The sequence below is a fragment of the Zalophus californianus genome, chromosome 8, assembly GCF_009762305.2.
Source record: "Zalophus californianus isolate mZalCal1 chromosome 8, mZalCal1.pri.v2, whole genome shotgun sequence".
NCBI classification, from domain to species: Eukaryota; Metazoa; Chordata; class Mammalia; order Carnivora; family Otariidae; genus Zalophus; species Zalophus californianus.
Genome location: NC_045602.1, coordinates 26,352,390 through 26,375,070, shown reverse-complemented (window position 1 = coordinate 26,375,070; position 22,681 = coordinate 26,352,390). Strand labels below are relative to the sequence as shown.

The 22,681-nt window shown below is 35.6% G+C and overlaps 1 protein-coding gene across 6 annotated transcripts in view; it reads left to right on the top strand.

The window, feature by feature from the left end:
* The window catches only part of MEMO1 (mediator of cell motility 1), a 119,228-nt gene that overhangs the window by 64,295 nt on the left and 32,252 nt on the right, over window positions 1-22,681 (top strand). For 5 of the 6 annotated variants that reach the window (XM_027622922.2, XM_027622929.2, XM_027622925.2 and 2 more), the window contains 3 exons: window positions 7,917-7,985; window positions 14,485-14,597; window positions 16,527-16,638. In XM_027622922.2, the coding sequence (XP_027478723.2) occupies window positions 7,917-7,985; window positions 14,485-14,597; window positions 16,527-16,638 (294 nt within the window). The remainder of the gene's footprint in view (window positions 1-7,916; window positions 7,986-14,484; window positions 14,598-16,526; window positions 16,639-22,681) is intronic. The other variant, XM_035728756.1, reaches the window with a different exon arrangement.

The following is a 22,681-nucleotide window of genomic DNA, read 5'->3' as shown; positions in this document are numbered from 1 at the left end:
TAAGAGCCTGTGAAATACTGATTGAAATACACTTTCACGATGTATATTCAGTTATCTGTAGGGCTCACGTTTTCATTGCTCTTCTGACTATAATGCACAAAAGAAAAAAACCTTAGATGGTCTCTTAGTGAAGCCTCTTTTATTATGCATGATCCCTTAATGAAACCTTGTTTCCACATATATTTAGAATCATAGATTCTCTTAACAAGAGAAGGGTCTAGGAGCAGAGGATCAGTGGAGAGATTTTTGATTATTACCATGGCTCTCTTCATTACCATGTATCTGGGCCAGGATAAAGGAAAGTACTAGAAATTCTTGTCTTTGGCTCTGATCTTGGTCCTTTCATGAAGTAGAGTTTCTCATGATTTGGGTTAAGAAGGATGGTACACTTAATGATTTTTTAAAAAATACTCTGCCCTATATTCTCTATTCAAGTTGACACTCTCCCTCTCTTTTTGCAACTATTTTGTCTTTATTTCAAGCAGACTTTTAAGCCCTCAAGTTCAGAAAGGACTGAAACCATGAAATCTGAATTCTATTATAAAACATATTAACTCAGTTAATCATGGTTTGAAAACCACCCACCTTCCTACAGTCTTATAGGATATATGGTATTCTTCCAGTTTTTAGGGTTGTTGATTTTCCTACTGCATGGAAACCTTCCCTTCTTCCTTAAGATATATAGAGGTCTCTTATGGTAGTTAAGAATGGGTTCTGGAGCTCCACTGCCTACCTTTAAGTCCTGGTGTGGCCACTTACTATTTGTGTGACCTTGAGCAAGTTTTTTAACCTTTCTGCTTTAGTTTCTTCATCTATAAAAGAAAAATAATAATTCCTATCTCAAAGGGTTGGTGTGAGGATTAAATGAATTACTGTTTTGGATTACATGGATGAGTGACACAGAATAAGCTTTCAGTAAATGTTAGTTATTACCATTATCATAATTATCCTCTGTCTTCTCCTCTTTCTCATCTACTCAATACCTACTTGGTCACTAAGATATGTCAGTTTTTCTTTTTAGATTGTAGAACATTCATGTATCATTTCCCACTGGCACTGGGACCTTTCTAGACCATGAGATTTGCTACCTCAGTCTCCGGTTTCCAAGAGAGCCATCACTTAACACCTCCTGCCTCTGATCTCATGTTTTTCCGTACTAGACTACTAATAGTTTTGTATTGTCACTACCCTGCTCTGGAGTGTACAGCAGTTTTTCAGTAATTTGTTTTATCAAGCCCAGACTTCTCTGTCTGTGGCTTAACTCTCCTTCTTGTTCCACTCAGGCCAGTTTCATATTTTCTCACATCAGACACTTGAACGTTTGCTCATGTTCTTCCTTCAACTTTTATGCCCTTCCTTTGTGCCTTTACCTCTCTACTCCTAGTATTTCTATTCTACCAATACTTTAAGAACCTAGTGTTTCTTTTTTTTTTTAAGATTTTATTTATTTATTTGAGAGAGAGAGAGAGAGTGAGCAAGAGAGGGACAGAAGGAACAGGGGGAGGGGAGAGAGAGAGGGACAAGCAGACTTCCCACTGAGCAGGGAGCCCACCACGGGGCTCAATCCCAGGACCCTGGGATCACTACCCAAGCTGAAGGCAGATGTCTAACTGACTGAGCCACCCAGGTGCCCCAAGAACCCAGTGTTTCTAAGACGACTTTCTGGGCTTTTAAGAACTACACGTGGGTAGGAACAGGATTGGTAGAATTGGGAGATATTCGTGCTGGAAAGACTGATTGAGAGAGAGATCAGAGTATGGACTGAGGGTCAGGGCTTTTAAATTCAAGAATGGCAAACAAGAATGGAAGTCTGAGAAGCAGATCTAAGATGGAAGGACCAGTTTAAACTGTAAGGATTGGGATGGGGAGGGATGGGCTCTGAGTGACAGCTGAGAGCAGAGCAGTATTGAAAACATGAGAAGTTATTTAGGTTTGAGACAGACCAGGACAGGTCCTGATGGATCAAAGGATTTTTAAGGTCCACATACGGGGCAAGGTAGCATATTTCTGAACTGATAGGGGGAGCCAGTTATGTTAAGATCAGGAAAAGTTGTTAGGAATCTGAAGTAGTCAGTATTGGGATGTTGGGCACTGGAAGACTGGGGACATAACTGGAAAAAATTGAGCCCTGGTTAGGCTAGAATATCAAGATCAGGAAAACCGAATGTGCTGAGCCATACAACAACTTACATGTCTTCTGGCTAAGATTAGAACTGGGTTGTGAGAATATTGCTGTCCTGAAGCAACTTGATAGGCTCTCTTGTGCCAGAGGTATACGGATAGAGTATACTACCATTAATCCAACCAGTAAGGCCTTCAGTGATTTCAGGGTGTTTAGTGTAGGTCCCACATTACTTAACTCTTGATTAAGCATACTGCTATCCTATATTGCTGTGATTGACTTATGTGAATTTCTTTTTCTCCATTCATAGTTTAAGCTAGATCAAATGATGACCCTTTTAAAAACAGAGCTCTGTTGTGGTAGAATTAACATACAGTTGCATGTATTTAAAGTGTATAGTTGGATACATTTGAAGTATGTATACACCTGTGAAACCATCACAGTTAAGGTAATAAACATATTCATCATCCTCAAGTTTCCTTGTACCCTTTTGTAATTCTTCCCTTCTGTACCTCTCTGCCTCTTCTTTCCACCCATACCCATTGACTTACTCTGTGTTGCTACAAACTAGTTTTTATATTTTAGTGGAATTTTGAACTCTTTCTATCTGGCTTTTCTCAACATATTTCTTTCTTTTTTACCATCTTTTTTTGCATAATTATTTTTGAGTTTATCAGTAGTTCATTCCTTTCTCTTGCTGAAGAGTACTCCATTGTATGACTATACCTCAGTTTGTTTATCCGTTCACCTTCGGAGGAATATTTGGTTGTTTCCAGTTTTTGACTGTTGCAAATAAAGCTGGGATGAACATTTGTGTACAGATCTTTGTGGTTATAATGCTTTTAGTTTTCTTAGAAGTGGAAAGCTGGGTCCCATGGTAGGAGTATATTTAACTTCTTAAGAAATTGCCAAATTGTTTCCAAAAGTGGTTGTAACATTTTATATTCCCACAAGTGTAGCTTGAGTTTCAATTCTACATCCTTAGCGTACTTGGTATGGTCACTCTTTTTTTAATTTTAACTATTCTGCTGGGTGTTTAGTGGTAGATTTTTGTAGTTTTAATTTGCCTTTCCCTAAATGATATTGAGCATTCTTTTATGTGCTTATTTGCCATTCCAGTATATTCTGTTTTGAAGTATTTGTTCATATCTTTTCCTATTTAAAAAAATTGTAGTAAAATACATATAACATAAAACTTACCATCTTAGGCATCTTTATTTTTTATTTTTTTAAAAAGATTTTATTTATTTGAGAGGGACAGAGAGACAGAGAGAGCATGGGAGGGGGGAGGGTCAGAGCGAGAAGCAGACTCCAGTTGAGCAGGGAGCCTGATACGGGGCTTGATCCCAGGACTCCAGGATCATGACCCGAGCTGAAGGCAGATGTTTAACTGAGTGAGCCACCCAGGTGCCTCAACATTTTTTTTTTTTTAAAGATTTATTTATTTATTAGAGAGAGAGAGAGAAAGAGTGTGCGTGTGGGGGGGGGAAGAGGCAGAGGGGCAGAGGGAGAGAGAGAGAGAATCCTCAAGTAGTCTCTGTGCTGAGTTCGAAGCCTGACTTGGGGCTTGATCCCAGGGCCCTGAGATCATTACCTGGGCCAAAATCAAGAGTCAGACGTCTGTTCAACCAACTGAGCCACCCAGGCATCCCCCATCTTACAGTATAGTAGCATTAAGTACAGGCACGTTATTTTGCAACCAATTTTCAGAACTCTTCGTCTTGCAAAATGGTTATCTGTTTTAAGTATTGGGTTTGTTTTGAAATTTCTTTACATATTCTGATATAAATCCTGTGTCAGATATATGCTTTGCAATTATTTTCTCCCAGTCTTTGTTTTGTCTTTTCAGTTTATTGTGTAGCTTGAAATCAGCTAAGGCAGGAATTAATTACTCCACATTAATTGGAAAATTGCTACAAATCAGGGCTTGATTTATTGTTTGTTGATTGTCTATACTTAAGAAATGGGGAAAGTGTTAATAATGCAGATTAAACTTAAAATTATGTTGTGTCCATAGCCGTTACATTATAAAAAGTGTAAGAAAGTATGGAAGGAAATATTCCTTCTAATACTGGAAAACTGTTATCTAATCAGCAGAGAACTCATTCAGGTCAGACATATGTCTTCATTGTTCCAGCCTTGTCAGTTGCAACCATCACTTGGCTATGGTTATAAGAATTAGCGTGAAAGCATTCTGTGACAATCAATTGACTGTGTGGAATTTGTGATAAAGAGAATTATGTATTTTTCGTTATTTGTAAATTGTGTGGTACATATCTTTTTATCTCAGTAGGGTTTATATTAAGCTTATGTACACATGTATACATTTTTTCTTTTTTTTCTGCAGAGACAGTTGTTAAATATTTACCAGCATACCACTGGCCACACACTAATAAGTAAGCGCCAGGAAAATGTGTTTTAGACTCATGTAACTTAAATGAGTCAAGAAATAAAAATGAGGTCAGGAAACAAAGTCATTCCATAGGTGATAAGAGAACCAAATCTAATTCTGAGACCAAAAAATGAAAGGGATGAGTAGTAGGGAAAGAAAATGAAAAGCACAATACACAGAAGGCCAAGTCAGTTCTCTTATTACTAAAGACACAGAAGAAGTGAGTTATTTTCTTCTAGGAGTTTTATGGTTTCAGGTCTCACAGTTAGTTCTTCAATCCATTTGGAATTTATTTTTGTGTATGGTATAAGAAAGTGGTCCATTTTCATTCTTTTGCATATAGCTGTCCAGTTTTCCCAATACCATTTGTTGAAGAGACTGTTTCTTCCCTATTGTAAATCCTTGCCTCCTTTGTTATAGATTAATTGACCATATAAGCATGGATTTATTTCTAGGCCCCCTATTCAGTTCCATTGATCTGTTTTTGTGCCAGTACTGTACTCCCCCCCGCCCCCCAGCTGTAGGCGTTACATTAACATTTATTTGTTGAGCTTTTTTTTATTAATTTTATTTTATTATGTTATGTTAGTCACCATACATTACATCATTAGTTTTTGATGTAGTGTTCCATGATTCATTGTTTGCGTATAACACCCAGTACTCCATGCAATATGTGCCCTCCTTAATACCCATCACCGGGCTAACCCATCCCCCCACCTCTAAAACCCTCAGTTTGTTTCTCAGAGTCCATAGTTTCTCATGGTTCGTCTCCCCGTCCAATTTCCCCCCTTCATTTTTCCCTTCCTACTATCTTCTTCTTCTTTTTTTTTTTTAACATATAATGTATTATTTGTTTCAGAGGTCCAGGTCTGTGATTCATCAGTCTTACACAATTCACAGCGCTCATCATAGCACATACCCTCCCCAGTGTCCATCACCCAGCCACCCCATCCCTCCCACCCCCCACCACTCCAGCAACCCTCAGTTTTTTCCTGAGATTAAGAGTCTCTTATGGTTCGTCTCCCTCTCTGGTTTCATCTTGTTTCATTTTTTCCTCCCTTCCCCTATGACCCTCTGTCTTGTTTGTCAAATTCCTCATATCAGTGAGATCATATGATACCTTTCTTTCTCTGATTGACTTACTTTGCTTAGCATAATACCCTCTAGTTCCATCCACGTCATTGCAAATGGCAAGATTTTGTTTTTTTTTTTTATGGCTGCATAATATTCCATTGTGTGTGTGTGTGTGTGTGTGTGTGTGTGTGTGTGTGTGTGTGTGTACACACCACATCTTCTTTATCCATTCATCTGATGGACATCTAGGCTCTTTCCACAGTTTGGCTATTGTGGACATTGCTGCTATAAACATCGGGATGCATGTACCCCTTCAGATCCCTACATTTGTATCTTTGGGGTAAATAGCCAGTAGTGCAATTGCTAATACCATACTCTTTTAATTACTATAGCTTTGAAATCTGGGATTGTGATATTCAGCTTTGCTCCTCTTTCTCAAGATTGCTTTGTCTATTTGGGGTCTTTTGTGGTTCCATACAAATTTTAGTGTTATTTGTTCTAGTTCTATGAAAAATACTGTTCGTATTTTGATAGAGATTGCTTTGGCTGTAGAAACATTTTTCTAGATATCTCTTTAGGCAAGGGAAACAAAAGCAAAAATAAACTATTGAGACTATACCAAAATAAAAAGCTTTTGTACAGCCAAAGAAACCATCAACAAAACAAAAAGTCAGCCCATTGAATGAGAGAAGATATTTGCAAATGATATATCTGATAAGGAGTTTATATCTAAAATATATAAAGAACTTCTACAACTCAGTAACAAAAAAACCAAATAATCTGATAAAAATGGTCAGAGGACCTGAGTAGACATTTTTCCAAAGAAGACATACAGATGGCCAATAGACACATTGGAAAGATGCTTAACATCACTAATCATCAGGGGAGTGCAAATCAAAACCACATTGAGAAATCACCTTACACCCGTTAGAGTGGCTAGAATCAAAAAGCCAAGGAATAACAAGTGTTAGCAAGGATGTGAAGAAAAAGGAACCCTCTTGCACTGTTGGTGGGAATGCAAATTGGTGTACCCACTGTGGAAAACAGTATGGAGGTTCCTCAAAAAACTAAAAGTAGGGGGCGCCTGGGTGGCTCAGTTGGTTAAGTGTTTGCCTTTGGCTCAGGTCATGATCTTAGGGTCCTGGAATTGAGCTCCTCATTGGGCTCCCTCCCTGCCCAGTGGGAAGTCTGTTTCTCCCTTTGCCCCTCCCCCTGTTCATGGACGCTTTCTCTCTCTCTCTCTCTCTCTCTCAAATAAATAAATAAAATCTTAAAATAAATTAAAAGTAGAATTGCCACATGATCCAATAATTCCACTACTCGGTATTTACCCAATAAAAACGAAAACACTGATTTGAAAAGTTACGTGCCCGCCCTACATTTATTGCAGCATTATTCACAATAGCCAAGATAGGGAAGGAACCCAAGTGTCCATCAGTATAGATGAATGGATAAAGAAGATGTGATACACACACACACACACACACACACACACGCACGTGCACATGGACACACACACACACAATGGAATATTAGTCATAAAAAGAATGCGATCTTGCCATTTGCGACAACATGGATGGACTTAGAGGGTATAAATGCCTAGTGAAATAAGTCAGAGAAAGACAGATACAATATGATTTTACTCATATGTAAGATGTAAAAAAAAAAAAAAGAACAAAGGAAAAAAAGAGACCAAAAAACTGACTATTAAATACAGAGAACAAACTGGTGGTTGCCAGAGAGGGGGATGTTAGTGGGATGATGGGTGAAATAGATAAGAGATTAGGAGTATACTTCTTGATGAGCACAGAGAAATGTATAGAATTTCTGAAACATATATTGTACACCTGAAATAATGTAATACTGTATGTTAATTATACTTAAATTTTTAAAAAGTATAAAAATTAAAAGAAATTAGAAAAAGAAGGTGGGTTGTTATTGTAGGGTATTTGTTTTTGTCTGATTTGACTTGCTCTTGGTCTATTGCCATGTAATAGTCTGCTAACAATATTGAAGAGGAATGTTCAAAACTCATATATTATTAGTATTACATTAGCAACTTCAAGTAAGCCTGGAATAGCTAAATATAATTTGTTAAGACCAAAAAAAATTACAAAATACTTTTTAGAATTTAAAATTGGAGCGTAGAACAATTATGTGTTTTCTGTTGTCTGCTAGAATTTGCACTATTAGCTACATTGCTTTTTTATCTATACACTCAATTCTGTAATGTTTAGTGTAGTTATATTTCTTTCAAAAGGTTCTTTCTTTTGAGAATATCTTGATTTTGAATCTGATGATTAAGTTTAAAAACATTTTGTTTTGTAGCCATGCAGGATATACGTACTGTGGGTCCTGTGCTGCTCATGCTTACAAACAAGTGGATCCCTCCATTACGTAAGTAATACACAGTTTTGTTTAAGTGGGAGAAGGTTGGGAATTATAACCACTTTGTCACAGAAGTAATTTGTTTTGGCATGCTTATTGTTAATACTTGATTTCATTAGGAATTTAACTTTTTATATATTTATTATACCTTATATAGGATATGAAAAGCTTTCATACTGTTTTTCATTGAACATTTAGTTTTTACTTTTCCTTTTGTTGGTAATATGTTTAGTTCTGGAAATATAGGAAGGTTAAATATTTTGGTTTTTAAATTTTTTTTTTGCAGCCAGGAGATGAGCATCTAAGAATGCAAAGCACTTTGTTCTATGTTAATCAGTTTGTAATTTAAAATTCTTTATTCTACTTGTTAAGTTGTGGTTAATGAAAGAAAATAATTTCTCATTGGCATGATGAGGTAGCTGAATTATTTTAGAATCTGACAGTGAATTTAATATGGTGTTTGAAGTATGTTAGCTCTTAACTCAATGAGAGCTCTGAAATTAGCTTTAAAATTTTTTTCTGGCAGATTGAGACTTACTAAATAATATACTGCTCTCTAAAATAAGAAATTTGTGAACTTTCAAAACCTTCTGCTAGAAATAGCCACCCAAATTACTTAATTTGCTGACCAGCATTTTATTTAAATAGTTAATTCACAAATGTGAACCAGTGTCAGGCTCCAGTGTGTACGCTGTTATACACACTGTGCGAATAGGTAAAATCAGTCGTCTCAATCCTGTCAGCTGTTGACTGTTAGGTTAGACTTGTGTTAGTAGAGGTGACGCATAGTCATTCAAAAGAAGTAACTCACAGCAGCCCTGATGTAAAAAGAGTCACTCCCACAGCCTCATCCTTTGCCTTTGAGCAATTTGTTCAAATTTTTAAACAAAAGAGCTGTTCTTTTTTGTTTTTATGTAGTGTGCTCTGCACATTGTATCATACCTTTGTTGGAAATTATTTTTAGTAAGTTTTTAATAATAAATAAAATGATAATGTTGCCAAATTGATGAGGTTTTGGTTAGCCCTGCCTCATTTATGATGTTTTGAGGTGTGTCTTAAAAAGTACTTCTTAATACATATTTAATATACAATTTCAGGTAATTTATTTCATGAGTAAGAACAAAAATAAATTAGATTGGAAAGATTTTCAAAAGTTTCCTTCATTTCGGCCTATAAACAACTATAATCAAGGTTAGTTAATATGACAGCCTTTTGCATGCCTGTTTGATGATGTTATTTTCTAGAACGGTACTCCTGAATTAAATTTGGCTTAGTAATATGTAGGGAGATATAGAACCTATATTGGTAGATGCAGAAAGCATGTATTAAATAAGTTGATAGCAAGTTTGAATGGAATGAAAAAGAAAAAGGAAGAGAGCCAAGGACTAAGATGATGTTAAAGGAAGTGGTAAAAAGAAAGGCAAATGATATGTGAAGATGTGATCAGCTTATTTTTGTAATTAGTGTATAATAATTGAATTTTGAATAAATAAATCTGAAGGTCCAAGCATTAAAAATAATTGGTAATCATAGCTATATTCTCTTAAAAGTGGCCCTTCTTGAGACTGGCAATGTTTCAAAGTCCTTTGAGAAAAATAGAGAAAGAACATCTTTCTGGGAACTATGAGAAGTTTAGAGAAAAAATAACAGTCCAAGAGAGAAGATTAAATTCTCTGTCACTAGCTTCCATTCTTACCTTCCACATTAATCCATTCCCTGCCTGTCAACCAGGATCATCTTTTGTACTGTCTTGTGCTTTGAATGGATCTTTTACCTTTGCATGATTTTGTAATATCTTACATGGAACATTTAGAAGATATTTCTTTCTTTCTTTTTTTTTTTTTTTAAGATTTTATTTATTTATTTGACAGAGAGAGAGAGTGAGAGCAGAAACACAAGCAGGGGGAGTGGGAGAGGGAGAAGCAGGCTTCCTGCCAAGCTGGGAGCCCGATGCAGGGCTCGATCCCAGGACCCTGGATTCATGACCTGAGCCGAAGGCAGACGCTTAACGACTGAGCCACCCAGGCGCCCCTAGAAGATATTTCTTAATTGAATTATGCAGATCTTTTGAATGTTGACATTTCATCATACAGTGCCAAAAAATCACATTTGTTAATATCACCACAAATTTCATCAGAAATATCTTTAATTATTGGGAAGCTGTCCATCTCACAGTGATAGAAGTTTTGCAAAAGTCTAATTTTCACTTAAAAGCTTCAGTTATGTCTTGGGCAATGTTTTCTTTGAAGTTGGCAGGCCCATTTTATTCATTTTCTAGAAAATTTCTGCCAGATACCTAAATTGGAATAGCCGTAATTTGTCTACAGTCATTTTTTGCAGTAAAAATTGTGTTCCATGAAAAAAAATGTCTAGTTTAGATCACACTCATAATCACACAAATGTTTTCCCCAAGACCTAATTCTGTATATAGCAAAAGTGCTTTATGCATTTATCACCATCAATTTAATACATTTTGTTGTACAGAATATTTTTATAAAACTGTATTCAGAATTCAAGATTTAATGAAATTAAGTGAAACTGGACTAAAAATACCCAAAAAACCTTGGTGTGGGTGAAGGTGAAGAATACATGACTAGCAGTACATTTTGATTCCATTACCTTGATCACAGTTCTAATGTGCCAGTGGTTTACCCAGCCTCATTTTTGTACCGTGAGAACAAATGTCAACACAGTGGAAAAGGCAAATAAATTCCTGATTATTATGAAAATAGTTTTGATTTTGTGGACTTCTTGAGAGGGTCTTGTGGAATCCACAGTTCACAATTTGAGAAGTGCTCTGATACAGGGTGATTGGATTTAGATTATGGGTGTTGGGGAAGGCATTTCTTTTTTTTTTTTTAAAGATTTTATTTATTTATTTGAGAGAGAAAGAATGAGAGACAGAGAGCATGAGAGGGAGGAGGGCCAGAGGGAGAAGCAGACTCCCCGCTGAGCAGGGAGCCCGATGCGGGACTCGATCCCAGGACTCCAGGATCATGACCTGAGCCAAAGGCAGTCGCTTAACCAACTGAGTCACCCAGGCACCCTGGGGAAGGCATTTCTGAGGAAATGATTTTTAAGCTAAGCCAAAGGAACAATAGCACTTGTGAAGGCTTTGAAGTAGGCTGAGTTGTGTTCCAGTCATAAAGGAACTGCAAGACCAGTATACGTAAACTATTGTGATTAAGGGGTGGTGGTGGTCGGGGGGAAGTAATGCATGACGGGGCCAGCGCCTTTGAGACTTCAGAACCCGTTTTAAGAAGTTTAGATTTTATCCTCTAATTATGAAAGGTTATTGAAAGACCTTTTAAGCAGGGGAGTGATGGGATCTGATTTATGTTTCAAAAGGAGTGCTTTGGTTGTTTAAGGAATTAAAAAATGATATATTTAAGTAAGTTGTCATATTTACTGTTGCAAAGTCTTTTGCTAGTACTAAAACTTTATTGAAAACCTGGAACTCAGGATGTACTTAGATAGTAACTTGATTTTGATTCAGATTTTTCAGAAAGCCTTACAGAGTAGAAAAAAGAGCAAAAGGAATCTTCTTTGGGGCCACATGACATTTAATTTAGTTAAGATATCTCTAACTTGCCAGGAAACATCTTTAAAAAATTACTTGTATTCCATTATTTAAAATAAGTAGTTGAATATTTGTGAGGGCAGATACTCAGGTAACTTATTTATTGGTTGCACAGACTATACTTCTCATAGTAAGTAACTCCACAAATGTGAATTCTCTGGAGGTATTATACATAAACTACACTTATTTCTAAGAGAATACCTCTTGACTTTTTTTCATATTAAGGGTTTTTTTTTTTACATGTGTGACGACAGTGATGATATGCTAATATTTATCAGTTATTCATTTAAAGGCAAAGCACTTTGCAATTAATTGAAGGGAGAGAAAGCGGCATTGCTTCCCATGCCTATATTACTCGTTTTTCTCCAAAATATTCCTGTGGCCTTGGTGTTTATGGATCTAGCAATCTGGCCCCCCCAAAGAAAATGCATTATTTTTTATTTACATTATTTTCTTTTTGTTAGCATAAGCTAACAAAGAGACCCATTTTTAGATTACTAATGTGCACTTTATTCCCCCTTCTTTTCAGTGATGTCCAGCCTATTTTTTGGTTTATTTTTGGGTTTATCACTTATAAGGTTTTCATATTGATGTGACCTAAACCTCTTTTTCCCTGTGTTGCATATGAGTGAGTTTCTGTTAGACTGGAAAGAATAGAGTACACAATTGTCTAATTTAGATGGTGGGAGCTCTTTTCTCCACCAGTCTTATCTTTTCATCTAGGTTGGGTCTGGCAAAAAAGGCCAACAAAGTAAATAGTCTGATATTGCAGGGGACAATTAGGCTTTCCAAGGTGACCTTCAGTGTTTATTTCTGGAGTAGTGCTTGTATTTTGGTCACTATTAGAACCTTGTTACACTTACCTAGAAATGTATCTGTGTCTTGAGTTTTGTGTGTGTGTGTGTGTGTGTGTGTCTTGAGTTTAAATTGATATTTTAAAAGTCATTTCATATTTTAGTTATATATGCTAGATTTCCTAAGAGTATTCTGATTTAAAATATTCTATTCCTCTGTCTTGTCATAGAAATGCATTCCTCACTCATGAAAATGCCTTCTTTTTCATACTTGATTCTTGGTTCATGTAATACTTGTCCTTAGGCAAGTCACCTAAACACTCAACCATGATCTATGTCCCCTTAATTTAAAAACTTGTGATGATGTTTGTGTACTGTTAAAATAGGAGAGCATAATGGTTACCACTTTTGTTTATTTAGGAGTCGAAATTTGATGTGATTTTTTTTTGGAAATGGCTGTTGACTTTGCTTATAGTGGTGATGATAAGACGTGAGTATTGGCAGTGGAGGCAGGGGATGAAAAGACTAGAAGTGGCCTGTGGATGAAGTCTTATGTTTGCTATCTGGGACATCTTGAGGAAGTTTTGGGACTCTAAACTGAGAATCTCTGTTTTCCTTATCCACATCGTCCTTACCGTCCCTCCCCCCACCACAGCAAGTAACATATAGCAAACAATAAGTTAATTTTCATAACTGTGATTGAATTTTATGAAAATAAATATATTGCCTAAGAACATTCCTTGGCTTGCAAGTTTTTGATATGAAAGAACTAGCTCATGTCTCAGTCTTTGTCCATTAATTGAGCGATGAGTGTAATTAATTTTTTCTAGGTACATAGCTTATCATCTATTCCCTACTTTCTCCTAGTTTTGGTTTTTCAAAAGTAAGTTTGTATGTGTGTGTTGGGGGAGGTTTCGTTCATTTGAATCTGGGAGAACAGAGAAAATGGATAGTTTTGGAATTTAGATTGTAGTGATGTTTGAGATAAAATGAGGGGAAGTTAATTTTACTCTTGATGTCAAGATAAAGGATTGTAAAGATTTAAGCTATAGTTTAGCCCACTTCTTTTCTTTAGCTACAGTGCAAATAACACATAATCAAGTTTCTTTGCTTTTGAGGATGACTTCTATCTACTTGAATGGGAACAGGGAAAGCTTATTATACAGAATTTTTCTCAACAAGATTCCTTTTTTCTCTCCTATGGTAGAAATGTGGAAATAGCTTTATCAGAAGGGCTCTTTGTAATGATATTTTGTAGGGAGTTTTAGAAATTATACTATCATGTATTTTTATTAAAGTTTATTAAAGTTTTATAAAGTGTATTAAAGTTTATTAAAGTTGGTAGATCTTATGAGGCAAGTTTAGAATGTGTTAGAATTTTGAGATTTTATTTATAGCTGAAATGTTTAAATTCAATGAATATAGCTATTGAAAACCTTCTGTATCCTAGGCATTATGAATACAGAGATGATTTTAAGCATAGCAGTTGATTTACGGTAGGTCATTAAATCAGTAACTAGTATGGTTCTTTTTTTTTTTTTTTTGAAATGGTCCAACAAAAAGATGAAAGATGAGGCATTGAACTTAATTAACTGAGGATCAAATCAGTTGTGGGTATATTAGTTTGCTAGCGCTGCCATAATAAACTATCACGAAGTAGGTGGCTGAAAACAGAAATTTATTTTCTCTCAGTCTGGAGGCTGGAAGTCCAAGATGAGGGTGCTGGTAGGGTTGGTCTCCTGAAGCCTTTCTTCCTGGCTTGCAGATGGCTGTCTTCTTGATGCCTCTTCACATGGTCACCTCTCTGTGCATGTGTGCCCCTGATATCTCTTCTTCTTCTTATAAGAACACCAGTTATTGAATTCAGGCCTTATCTGAGTAGCCTCATTTTTACTTAATAATCTGTTTTAATACCTTATCTCCTAATATGGTTACATTCTGAGGTACTGGGGTGGAACTTCAACATAAATTTTAGGGGTACATAATTTAGCTCATAATAGTAGGTAATGAAATCAGTCAAGAAAGAAAATGGTGCCACATGTGATTTTAAAAATTACTTATTTTTTTCCCTTTTATTTAATAAGGTTTGTGTAGAAGTACAATTGTTCTGTGCTTTTTGTTGTATATCTCCTAGCCGGAGAATTTTCATCCTTGGGCCTTCTCATCATGTGCCCCTCTCTCGATGTGCACTTTCCAGTGTGGATATATATAGGACACCTCTGTATGACCTTCGTATTGACCAAAAGAGTAAGTATATAGAAATCTTATAGCTTTAAAACAGCTAAAGATTTTTTTAAAACAAGTTAATTAAAAAAATTAAAAATATGGATATCATAAGTAAGATCTCAGTTTTAAAGATAAAATTGATTTCAACGTATTTGCAAAAAGCAAAAACAAAGAAGGAAGATCTTCTGTATGCCTAAAAGACGACTAGAGTTTTTTTTGCCAGTCACAACACAAAAATCTGTCAGCTCCACTGGTCTCCAGCCTGTTCATATTACATGTGTATTCAGGGAAGTGTCTTGTACTCACTGTACCATGGCACAAGAAATTAGTACCCACAACAACTTGAAGAAAGATTCTGGGCATGTTAGTCTGACTCTATGTATATTACCTTCCTCATTATAAATAAGTCATGATGATAATGCCTTTATTTCTTCTCAGATGATTTTTATGGGGGCAACAAAAGTGAAACACTAAACAAAGGTGCTTCATAAATCTTAAGTGTATTTTATTTTTAAAAAACATGTCTCTTATTTTGATATATATTTTCCACAGGATTCTAGAAATCACACCTTTTATTAAGTTGTGTCGCATTTTATACACTGAATGTGTAAATTAAAATCTTTTGATTTTATAATAGTATTTTTGGAGGAGTGGGGAGCATAATTTTAAAAATATAGAACAATAGAGAGAATAGTGAAACAAATATTCTTGTACTTACCATCCACAATTGACTCAGAATTTTCCCCTTAACTCAGTTTGCTTTCCCAAAAGCCATCTTCATGAGTTTGCTTTGTATTCTTCCAGTTCATCACATTATATTTTAAGTATGTTGGGTGCTTATTGTTTCAAGAAATCTTGGAACAAATTCTTCTGTAGGATGAAAGAAGCCATTTGCAAAATAGACAATCACCTCTTTTTCCTTATTTTTAGGCCTAATTTTTCATAAACGGGGTTTTAATTATTACTGAGTATTAGTAATTTGTTAGAATAATTTTTACTAATGAAACTGGAGTATAACTAGTCTTATTACTCTCTGTGATGCTTTTAGGTAACACACTTTATTTTTAAAATCTTGTTGGGGCATTCAGAAAATTTTGGTTTTAGGTAGCTTCCTAATAAAGGAATGGATGATATTTAATCAGGTATAATTTTGCAGAAAAAATGTCATGCCATCATTTGTTTGTTTCTTTGATATTGGTAAGCCCATTTAAGAATGTAGTTATAAAAATGTTCTGTTTTATGATAAAACAAAAATATTCTTATATTACTTTTTTTACATATTAAATTTCATCTTTTATTATATCATATCAATTTTTAAGTATAATTCATCAGAAGGGTCTGAATTACTAGATCATTTTAGAATTATTTATGGCATGATACTATGTTGAATTTATGTCCTGGTCTGTCCCAGAAGCTTAATTTTTAATTTTGAGGAAAATAATATGCTTAATAGGAATTTTCTGTTCTTTGTCTGGCAGACATCTGAGATGGGAAATAATAATCCCATAGATTTTGTTATAAAACAAAACAAAACTTAAAAACTATATCATTAACCTCACGAGTAGGTAGAGCAGTGGCTTTGCCATGTTTTACTAGGAGTTCTAATCAACTGTGTTCTTGTTGGCATGTGCTGCTTAAGTCAAGAAAAAGCTTAGACCCAGAGGTGATTTTAGATGTAATAAAAAGAACTGATGAACATTTTAAATGATTATTTTTATATAACTGTGTAACATATGAAAATGCTGAGTAGTCATCACATGTATTATTGCTTTGTTTGGTATGTAAAAAGCTAGTTTTTTTCTTCTTTTTTAAAGATAAAAATGAAGGAAAATATTATGTGGTACTTCTGTCTCTTGCCAAAGCATGTAGTTTTTTGTTGCTGAATGGAGTCTCACAGAATAAGGATATACATTAATATATCTGTTTTACTATATTTTGAAATCTCTTTAGTTTACGGAGAACTATGGAAGACAGGAATGTTTGAACGCATGTCTCTGCAGACAGATGAAGATGAACACAGTATTGAAATGCATTTGCCTTATACAGCTAAAGCCATGGAAAGGTATATTGATTAATATAAGAAATCCCAGAGAAATCATAAGTATTAATTTCTTCGGAATTATTTTCACTGGGTAAAATAATCATTAGGATAAAGAGATTTAAAAAAATTTTTGTTATTTGAGGGATGGCTGGCTCAGTCAGTAGAGCCTGCAACTCTCAATCTCAGTGTTGTGAGTTTGAGCCCTACATTGGGTGTAGAGACTTCTTAAAATTAAAAAATCCTTAAAAAAATTTTACTATTTGAAATGATGTAAAAATTTGAGATTGGATGTTTCTAATTTGGATTGAAGTTGGTTTTGAGTAGTTTGCCTATAAAGGCTGAACATGTGAGTTGACATGGTTTTTTATTAGGTGATAATGTTTCAAAAACCTCTGTGTGTATTTGAGTGGGTGTGTGTGTGTGTGTGTCTGCCTTTTATTCATTAGACATTTATCTCAGAATAACAAATTCTTTTATGCTATAAGTAGGTAATCATAAAATTTTAGATTTGGAAGTAATATTGGAGCTCATTTATTTCATCCTTATGCAAAGTACCTGAATATTTTTTATGATATGCTTGGCAGATTATTGTTTGGTACTCGCTAAAGGTCTTCCAGTGGTGGGATGCTCATACGACTATTAAGTAGGATGAGGACAGGGACAATACCTATTTTATTCTCCACTTGTATCCCACTGCCTAGCACAATGCCCATTTCATAGTAGTCATTAATTTATTTTGTAAAATGAGATAATTTTTAAAGAGCTTTCTTCTTTTAGGGCAGTATTCAAATTAGAAAGTCTTCCTTTTGTAGTCACATATGTCTAATTTTTTCTTTTTTTTTTTTAAGATTTTATTTATTCATTTGACAGAGATAGATACAGCGAGAGAGGGAACACAAGCAGGGGGAGTGGGAGAGGGAGAAGCAGGCTTCCCGCAGAGTGAGGAGCCTGATGCGGGGCTCGATCCCAGGACCCCGGGATAATGACCTGAGCCAAATGCAGATGCTTAACGACTGAGCCACCCAGGCGCCCCTAATTTTTTCAACCATTTCCTTTACATGAACTTAATATTCCGTATAGTTCGACTAGTTCTAAATATGGTGAGATTATTCCTTCCCTGGATCTTGTCATTATATTCTCTTAGTAAAATACATGGTGTATTATACAGGTTTACAGTAAATATTTGTTAATGAAATGTATTAATGAAGTCTAAGATCACATTGACATTTTTCATGTTGGTATGGCTTACTTGCTGTTGGCTAATACATTTGTGGCCAGCTAAAGCCCAAGGCTTTTCCCTACAGTTAAGTTGGATTATTTTCTCTCTTGTACTTTTGTGGTTTCTTTTTAACCCTTAGTTACTACTGTTTAATTTTTCCTTGTTGGTTTTAGTCTATTATGGCACTCATTTTGGATCATTTCTACTCCTAATTCTCTTATGAGAGAGTTATTTAACTTCTCTCATTCCACATCTATTCACAATGGTAACTATGATGCATTGTGTAAATCTGAAGAAGTTTCCAAAAAATCAGTGTGATATTAAATTATAAGCAGTATAATTTTAGGTTAATTGTATTTTACCACATTCTAATCCTTCAGAAATTGTTAAACCAATATATGCTCTTTATTTCCTGGAATGCTAGTATAATCAGGACGTTCCATTCTTCAATTACATAGAATAATATAAAGCTTTTGTTATTTCTTGAAATATTTGCATATTTTGTCATGAGAAAATATATTTTAGACTTAAGAAAGCCAACAATATCCTTAAGGAAGTTTTAACAAAATAATATTTTTGTTGTTATTTCAAAAGTAAAACATGTAATGTTGAAAATTTAGGAAAATAGTAACTTAACCAAAATTCCTGTTCATAATTCCCCCTCTATTAAATAGTGTTAAATAACCACTATTAAATATATCACTTCTCAAGAGATTTTCCCTCTCTCCCAGATTACATTTGCATCTCTAATACTGACTTTTAGAAAGTACCCAGTACTTTTCCTTTATAGTCTTTGCTGCACTCACTACCTGTATTACTTATCCATTACTGTGTGAGAGATTGCTCCAAAACTTAGTGGTTTAAAATCACAACTATTACTCTAAAAATTATTGCTCACAAATTTTAGGTCAGGAGTTTGGGCAGGGGACACCTTGCTTTGGTCCATGAGATGTTGACTGAAGTAAGTTGAGTGAGGCTCATGGATCCAAGATAGCCTTGGTGTTAGCTTTTATTTGAGACACCTCATTTGTTCTCTAGATGGTCTATTTGTTCATCAACCAGGGCTTTTCTCTCTTCTTGGCTTCTCTCTAGAAGGATAGCCTGGATTTTTTTACATGGTGATTTAGGGTAACCAGAGAACAAAAACAAAAGTTCCCAGTCTCTTAAGGCCTCGGCCTGAAACTACACAGCATCATTTTTATCACATTCTCTTTTTAAAAGCAGAACACAGTATTAGCCAAGGTTTAAGGGAAGGAGAAATAGATTCCACTTCTTGATGGGAGGAGTAGCATGTGTATATTCAGGAATAGGAGGAATTGTTGGTAGCCATCTTTGCAGATGGACTATGTCACAGTTCTTCTGATAGACAATTCAGTGTCTCTCCACCATGCAGTACTCAGTCCTCCTAAGATGCCCAGAAATCTCATTCAGTTAGGACCTCAGGTTCAAAGTCCATTACCTTATGTTCTGCATTAGGTCATGATGTGGATGAGGCATTCTGGGTACAGCTCCTCTTGATTTGGATACCTGTGAACTAAGAAGACAGGTTTTGCCCCACCCCCACCCGCCATTCACGCCATATACAATTTTGAGACAGGAATTTAAAAAAAATTGTTTTTAAAGATTTTATTTATTTATTTGATAGCGGGAGAGCACAGGCGGGGGAGCGGCAGAGGGAGAGGCAGAGGGAGAAGCAGGCTCTCCGCTGAGCAGGGAGCCTGACAAGGAGCTCGATCCCAGGACCGTGGGATCATCACCTGAGGCAAAGGCAGATGGCTTAACCAACTGAGCCACCCAGGCGCCCTGAGACAGGAATTCTTAACCACACAATAGATACTCTCTGTGGAGAGTGAAAGAATGGGAGGCATATAGCAGCCTCTGATCCAAAGCAATTCTGAAATCTAATCGGGGAACAGAGAATGTTCTTTGATTGGGGCTTGGTTCTGACTTGTAGTAGTGGCTTCATAATTCCTTACTTTTCTGAGCTCTTGGCTTGGTCTTTTGGGCTCTTGGCTCTACTCGCTGACTCATTTTTACTTCCTCATAAGAAATGGGCTTTGTTTACACCTGAGTATTCATTTCTGTCTGCTTCATGTATGTGACAGTTTGAAAACTTAAAGGCCACTTTTCATTTGGAACAGTGTTTATTTTAGTCTAAACTGGTAGAACTCCATTAAACATTGTGGATTTTCTGTATATCAGATTATAAGTGCATTCCATTAGGCAATAGTCACATCCACAGTTCAGTGAGTGACAGGACTCTCTCTACTTTGGATCCCAATATAGGGTCCTATAAGGTTCTTAGAAGCCCTTTTGCCTACCTGAGAGAGAATGTAAGCCCTATCTTATTAAGTCTTTCTGTGGTCTTAATAAAGGATTTTATAGATGAATTTTTGATTTGATGATTGTGAGCCCATGATTTATTGGCAGTACTCTGGATTTGTTCTTTGTCTTCATGTTGTTTCTTTGACAATCTTTTGCTATTTGTAGAGGCTAGTGATGAGAAACAACTATTTGCCAACCAAGCAACTCTTGTGTAGAAATATTTCCTTTAAATTCTGCTTGTAATTCCTTAGCTCATGTTTTTCTTTTTTTACCTTCTCATACTTCGCTACAAAGTAGCCAGTGACACTGAATATTTTGGCTGGAAATCCTAGCTAGATCTATAATAGGTTCACTAGGTATATTTTTAATGTCCCAAGTTATTATACATGTGCTCATTCTGCTGATTGTTCTGCCCATATATAATATGGGCCCCTCTTCTTCTGGCCTTGTATGGCCGTTTCCTTACTGCTCTGGCAGTTCCCTGTCTCCTTCTCGCCCTTACAGCTTCTGCCTGCCTCAGTGTCCTCAACGCCAGTGTTTTAGGTTTCTGTTCCAGTAGTACCCTTTCCAAGCACCACTTTTTATCTCACGTACCTATTGTAGCATAACAAATCACCTCAAAGTGCCTATGTTTTTTGCTTATGACTCTGTGAACTAGAAATTTGGTCAGGGGTGAGTGGTGACAACTTGTCTGTGTTTCATCTGCTGCTAGTTGAAGCAGGCTGACTTAGGCTGAAGGCTCTAGGGCACCCTCACTTCTTGTCTGGGGCTGCGATGCTGCTGTCTACTGAACCACCTTCGTTCTTGTCTCAGTGCTCTCCATTTCACCTGTTGTCACTTATCCTTCAGGGCCTCTCTCTTTATATAGTATCCCTCTCCTCGGATAGGCATGGACTATCATGAAGTACATGGCAGTTCAGGGCAGCAAGAAAGCAAAACTAGAAATTTTCAGGCATCTTAATATCTGGGTTTGGAACTGGCACAGTGTTAACTTAGGCCACATTCTCCTCATCCGAGCAAGTTGCAAGGCTAGGTTCAACGGGGAAGGGAGAAAGAGATTCTGCTTTGGATGGGAGGGGTGATGTGGGCATTCAGAAGTGGGAGGAATTTTCAGGGATTATACTTGAAGATAGCTTACCATAGTACCACTGTAATTAAATAGCTCTTTTGGTGATTGCCTGCATATGTCCCCCTTCCTTGGTAGTCCCCTAGCTGCTCCCTGCCGGAGGACAGCTAGTTTTTACTGTACTTTCTGTGCCCAGCTCAGGACCTGGTACACAAAAGAATTCCCGTAATTAATTGTTGAGTGAATTAATAATGATCTTCCCATTATTAAATACTAAATTTGTTCCCAAAATGAGGTCAAATGTTCTTACTAACTGCGTTTCGTATTATATAAGACATATTTCCATGTCTATAGACAGAACTTTCTAGAATATGTGTATATAATGCTTTAATCATTTGACCATTTAATTTTCTAACTTTTCTTTCATTTTTTTCACTGTAGTCTTTACAGATTTTTAAAATTAAATACCTAAGGTATTATTTATAATTCTATGTGTTATCTTAAACAGATTTAAAATATAATATTCATTAGAACTTTTAAAAGAAATAATGAGTAGTATAAAAGAAAACATGAAATGACCCATAATCTCCTTGCTTAGTTAACCCCATTGCCATTAAAAAAAATACTTGTACGGTACTGTCCATGATTTGAAAGTATCAACAGCATCAAGAAGTATAAAATGAAGACTTAAAGCCTCCCTCCTTCCCCTCAACCAGTGTTCATTTGATAGTAAACATTGTTACGTATATACTAACATATATGTGCTTATATGTTTATATTATCTATATAAGATTTATATATACAAATCCTTATTTGTGTAAATTAAAACATGTAAACAAGAGATCATATCTTACATACTTTATTCTGATCCTTTTTTCCATATATTATCTTCATTATTGAAATGCATAATAATTTTTACATTGCTTATAATTGTATTGAGAGAGTTAAGTTAGGATATATAGAAACCATCTATCTTGAAAAAACAAAGCTAGTTAACTCTGAAGATTAATAGCATTGGATCGCAGCCCTTCTTTGTTCTTGTTCAGTTACCTTTAACATCTCCCCACATATTCCTCTCTCTGTATCATTCTCATTTACTGTTTGTTTACAGTTTAAATTTTTAATTAATTGTTTTGGGTAATTTATATGCAGTAAAATGTACTCTTTAAGGCATAGAATTCTTTGAGTATTGACAAATTCAGAGTTGTATATATTCGTCACAGTCCAGATGTAAAACAGTTTCTTTACCTCAACTTCACTATTTTTTGTTCAGAAAAATGTGCAGAGTAAATAGGATGCTTTAGTAACTTTGAAAATGTGTCATTGAGAAATATGGCACTATAAAACCATTCATGTTCACTATGAAAGTATCATCATTTTCTTCTTAGCCATTTAATACTTTTTGTTACTGCTAATATTTTGGAACATAGACAACTTGAAAGTACAGTACAGTG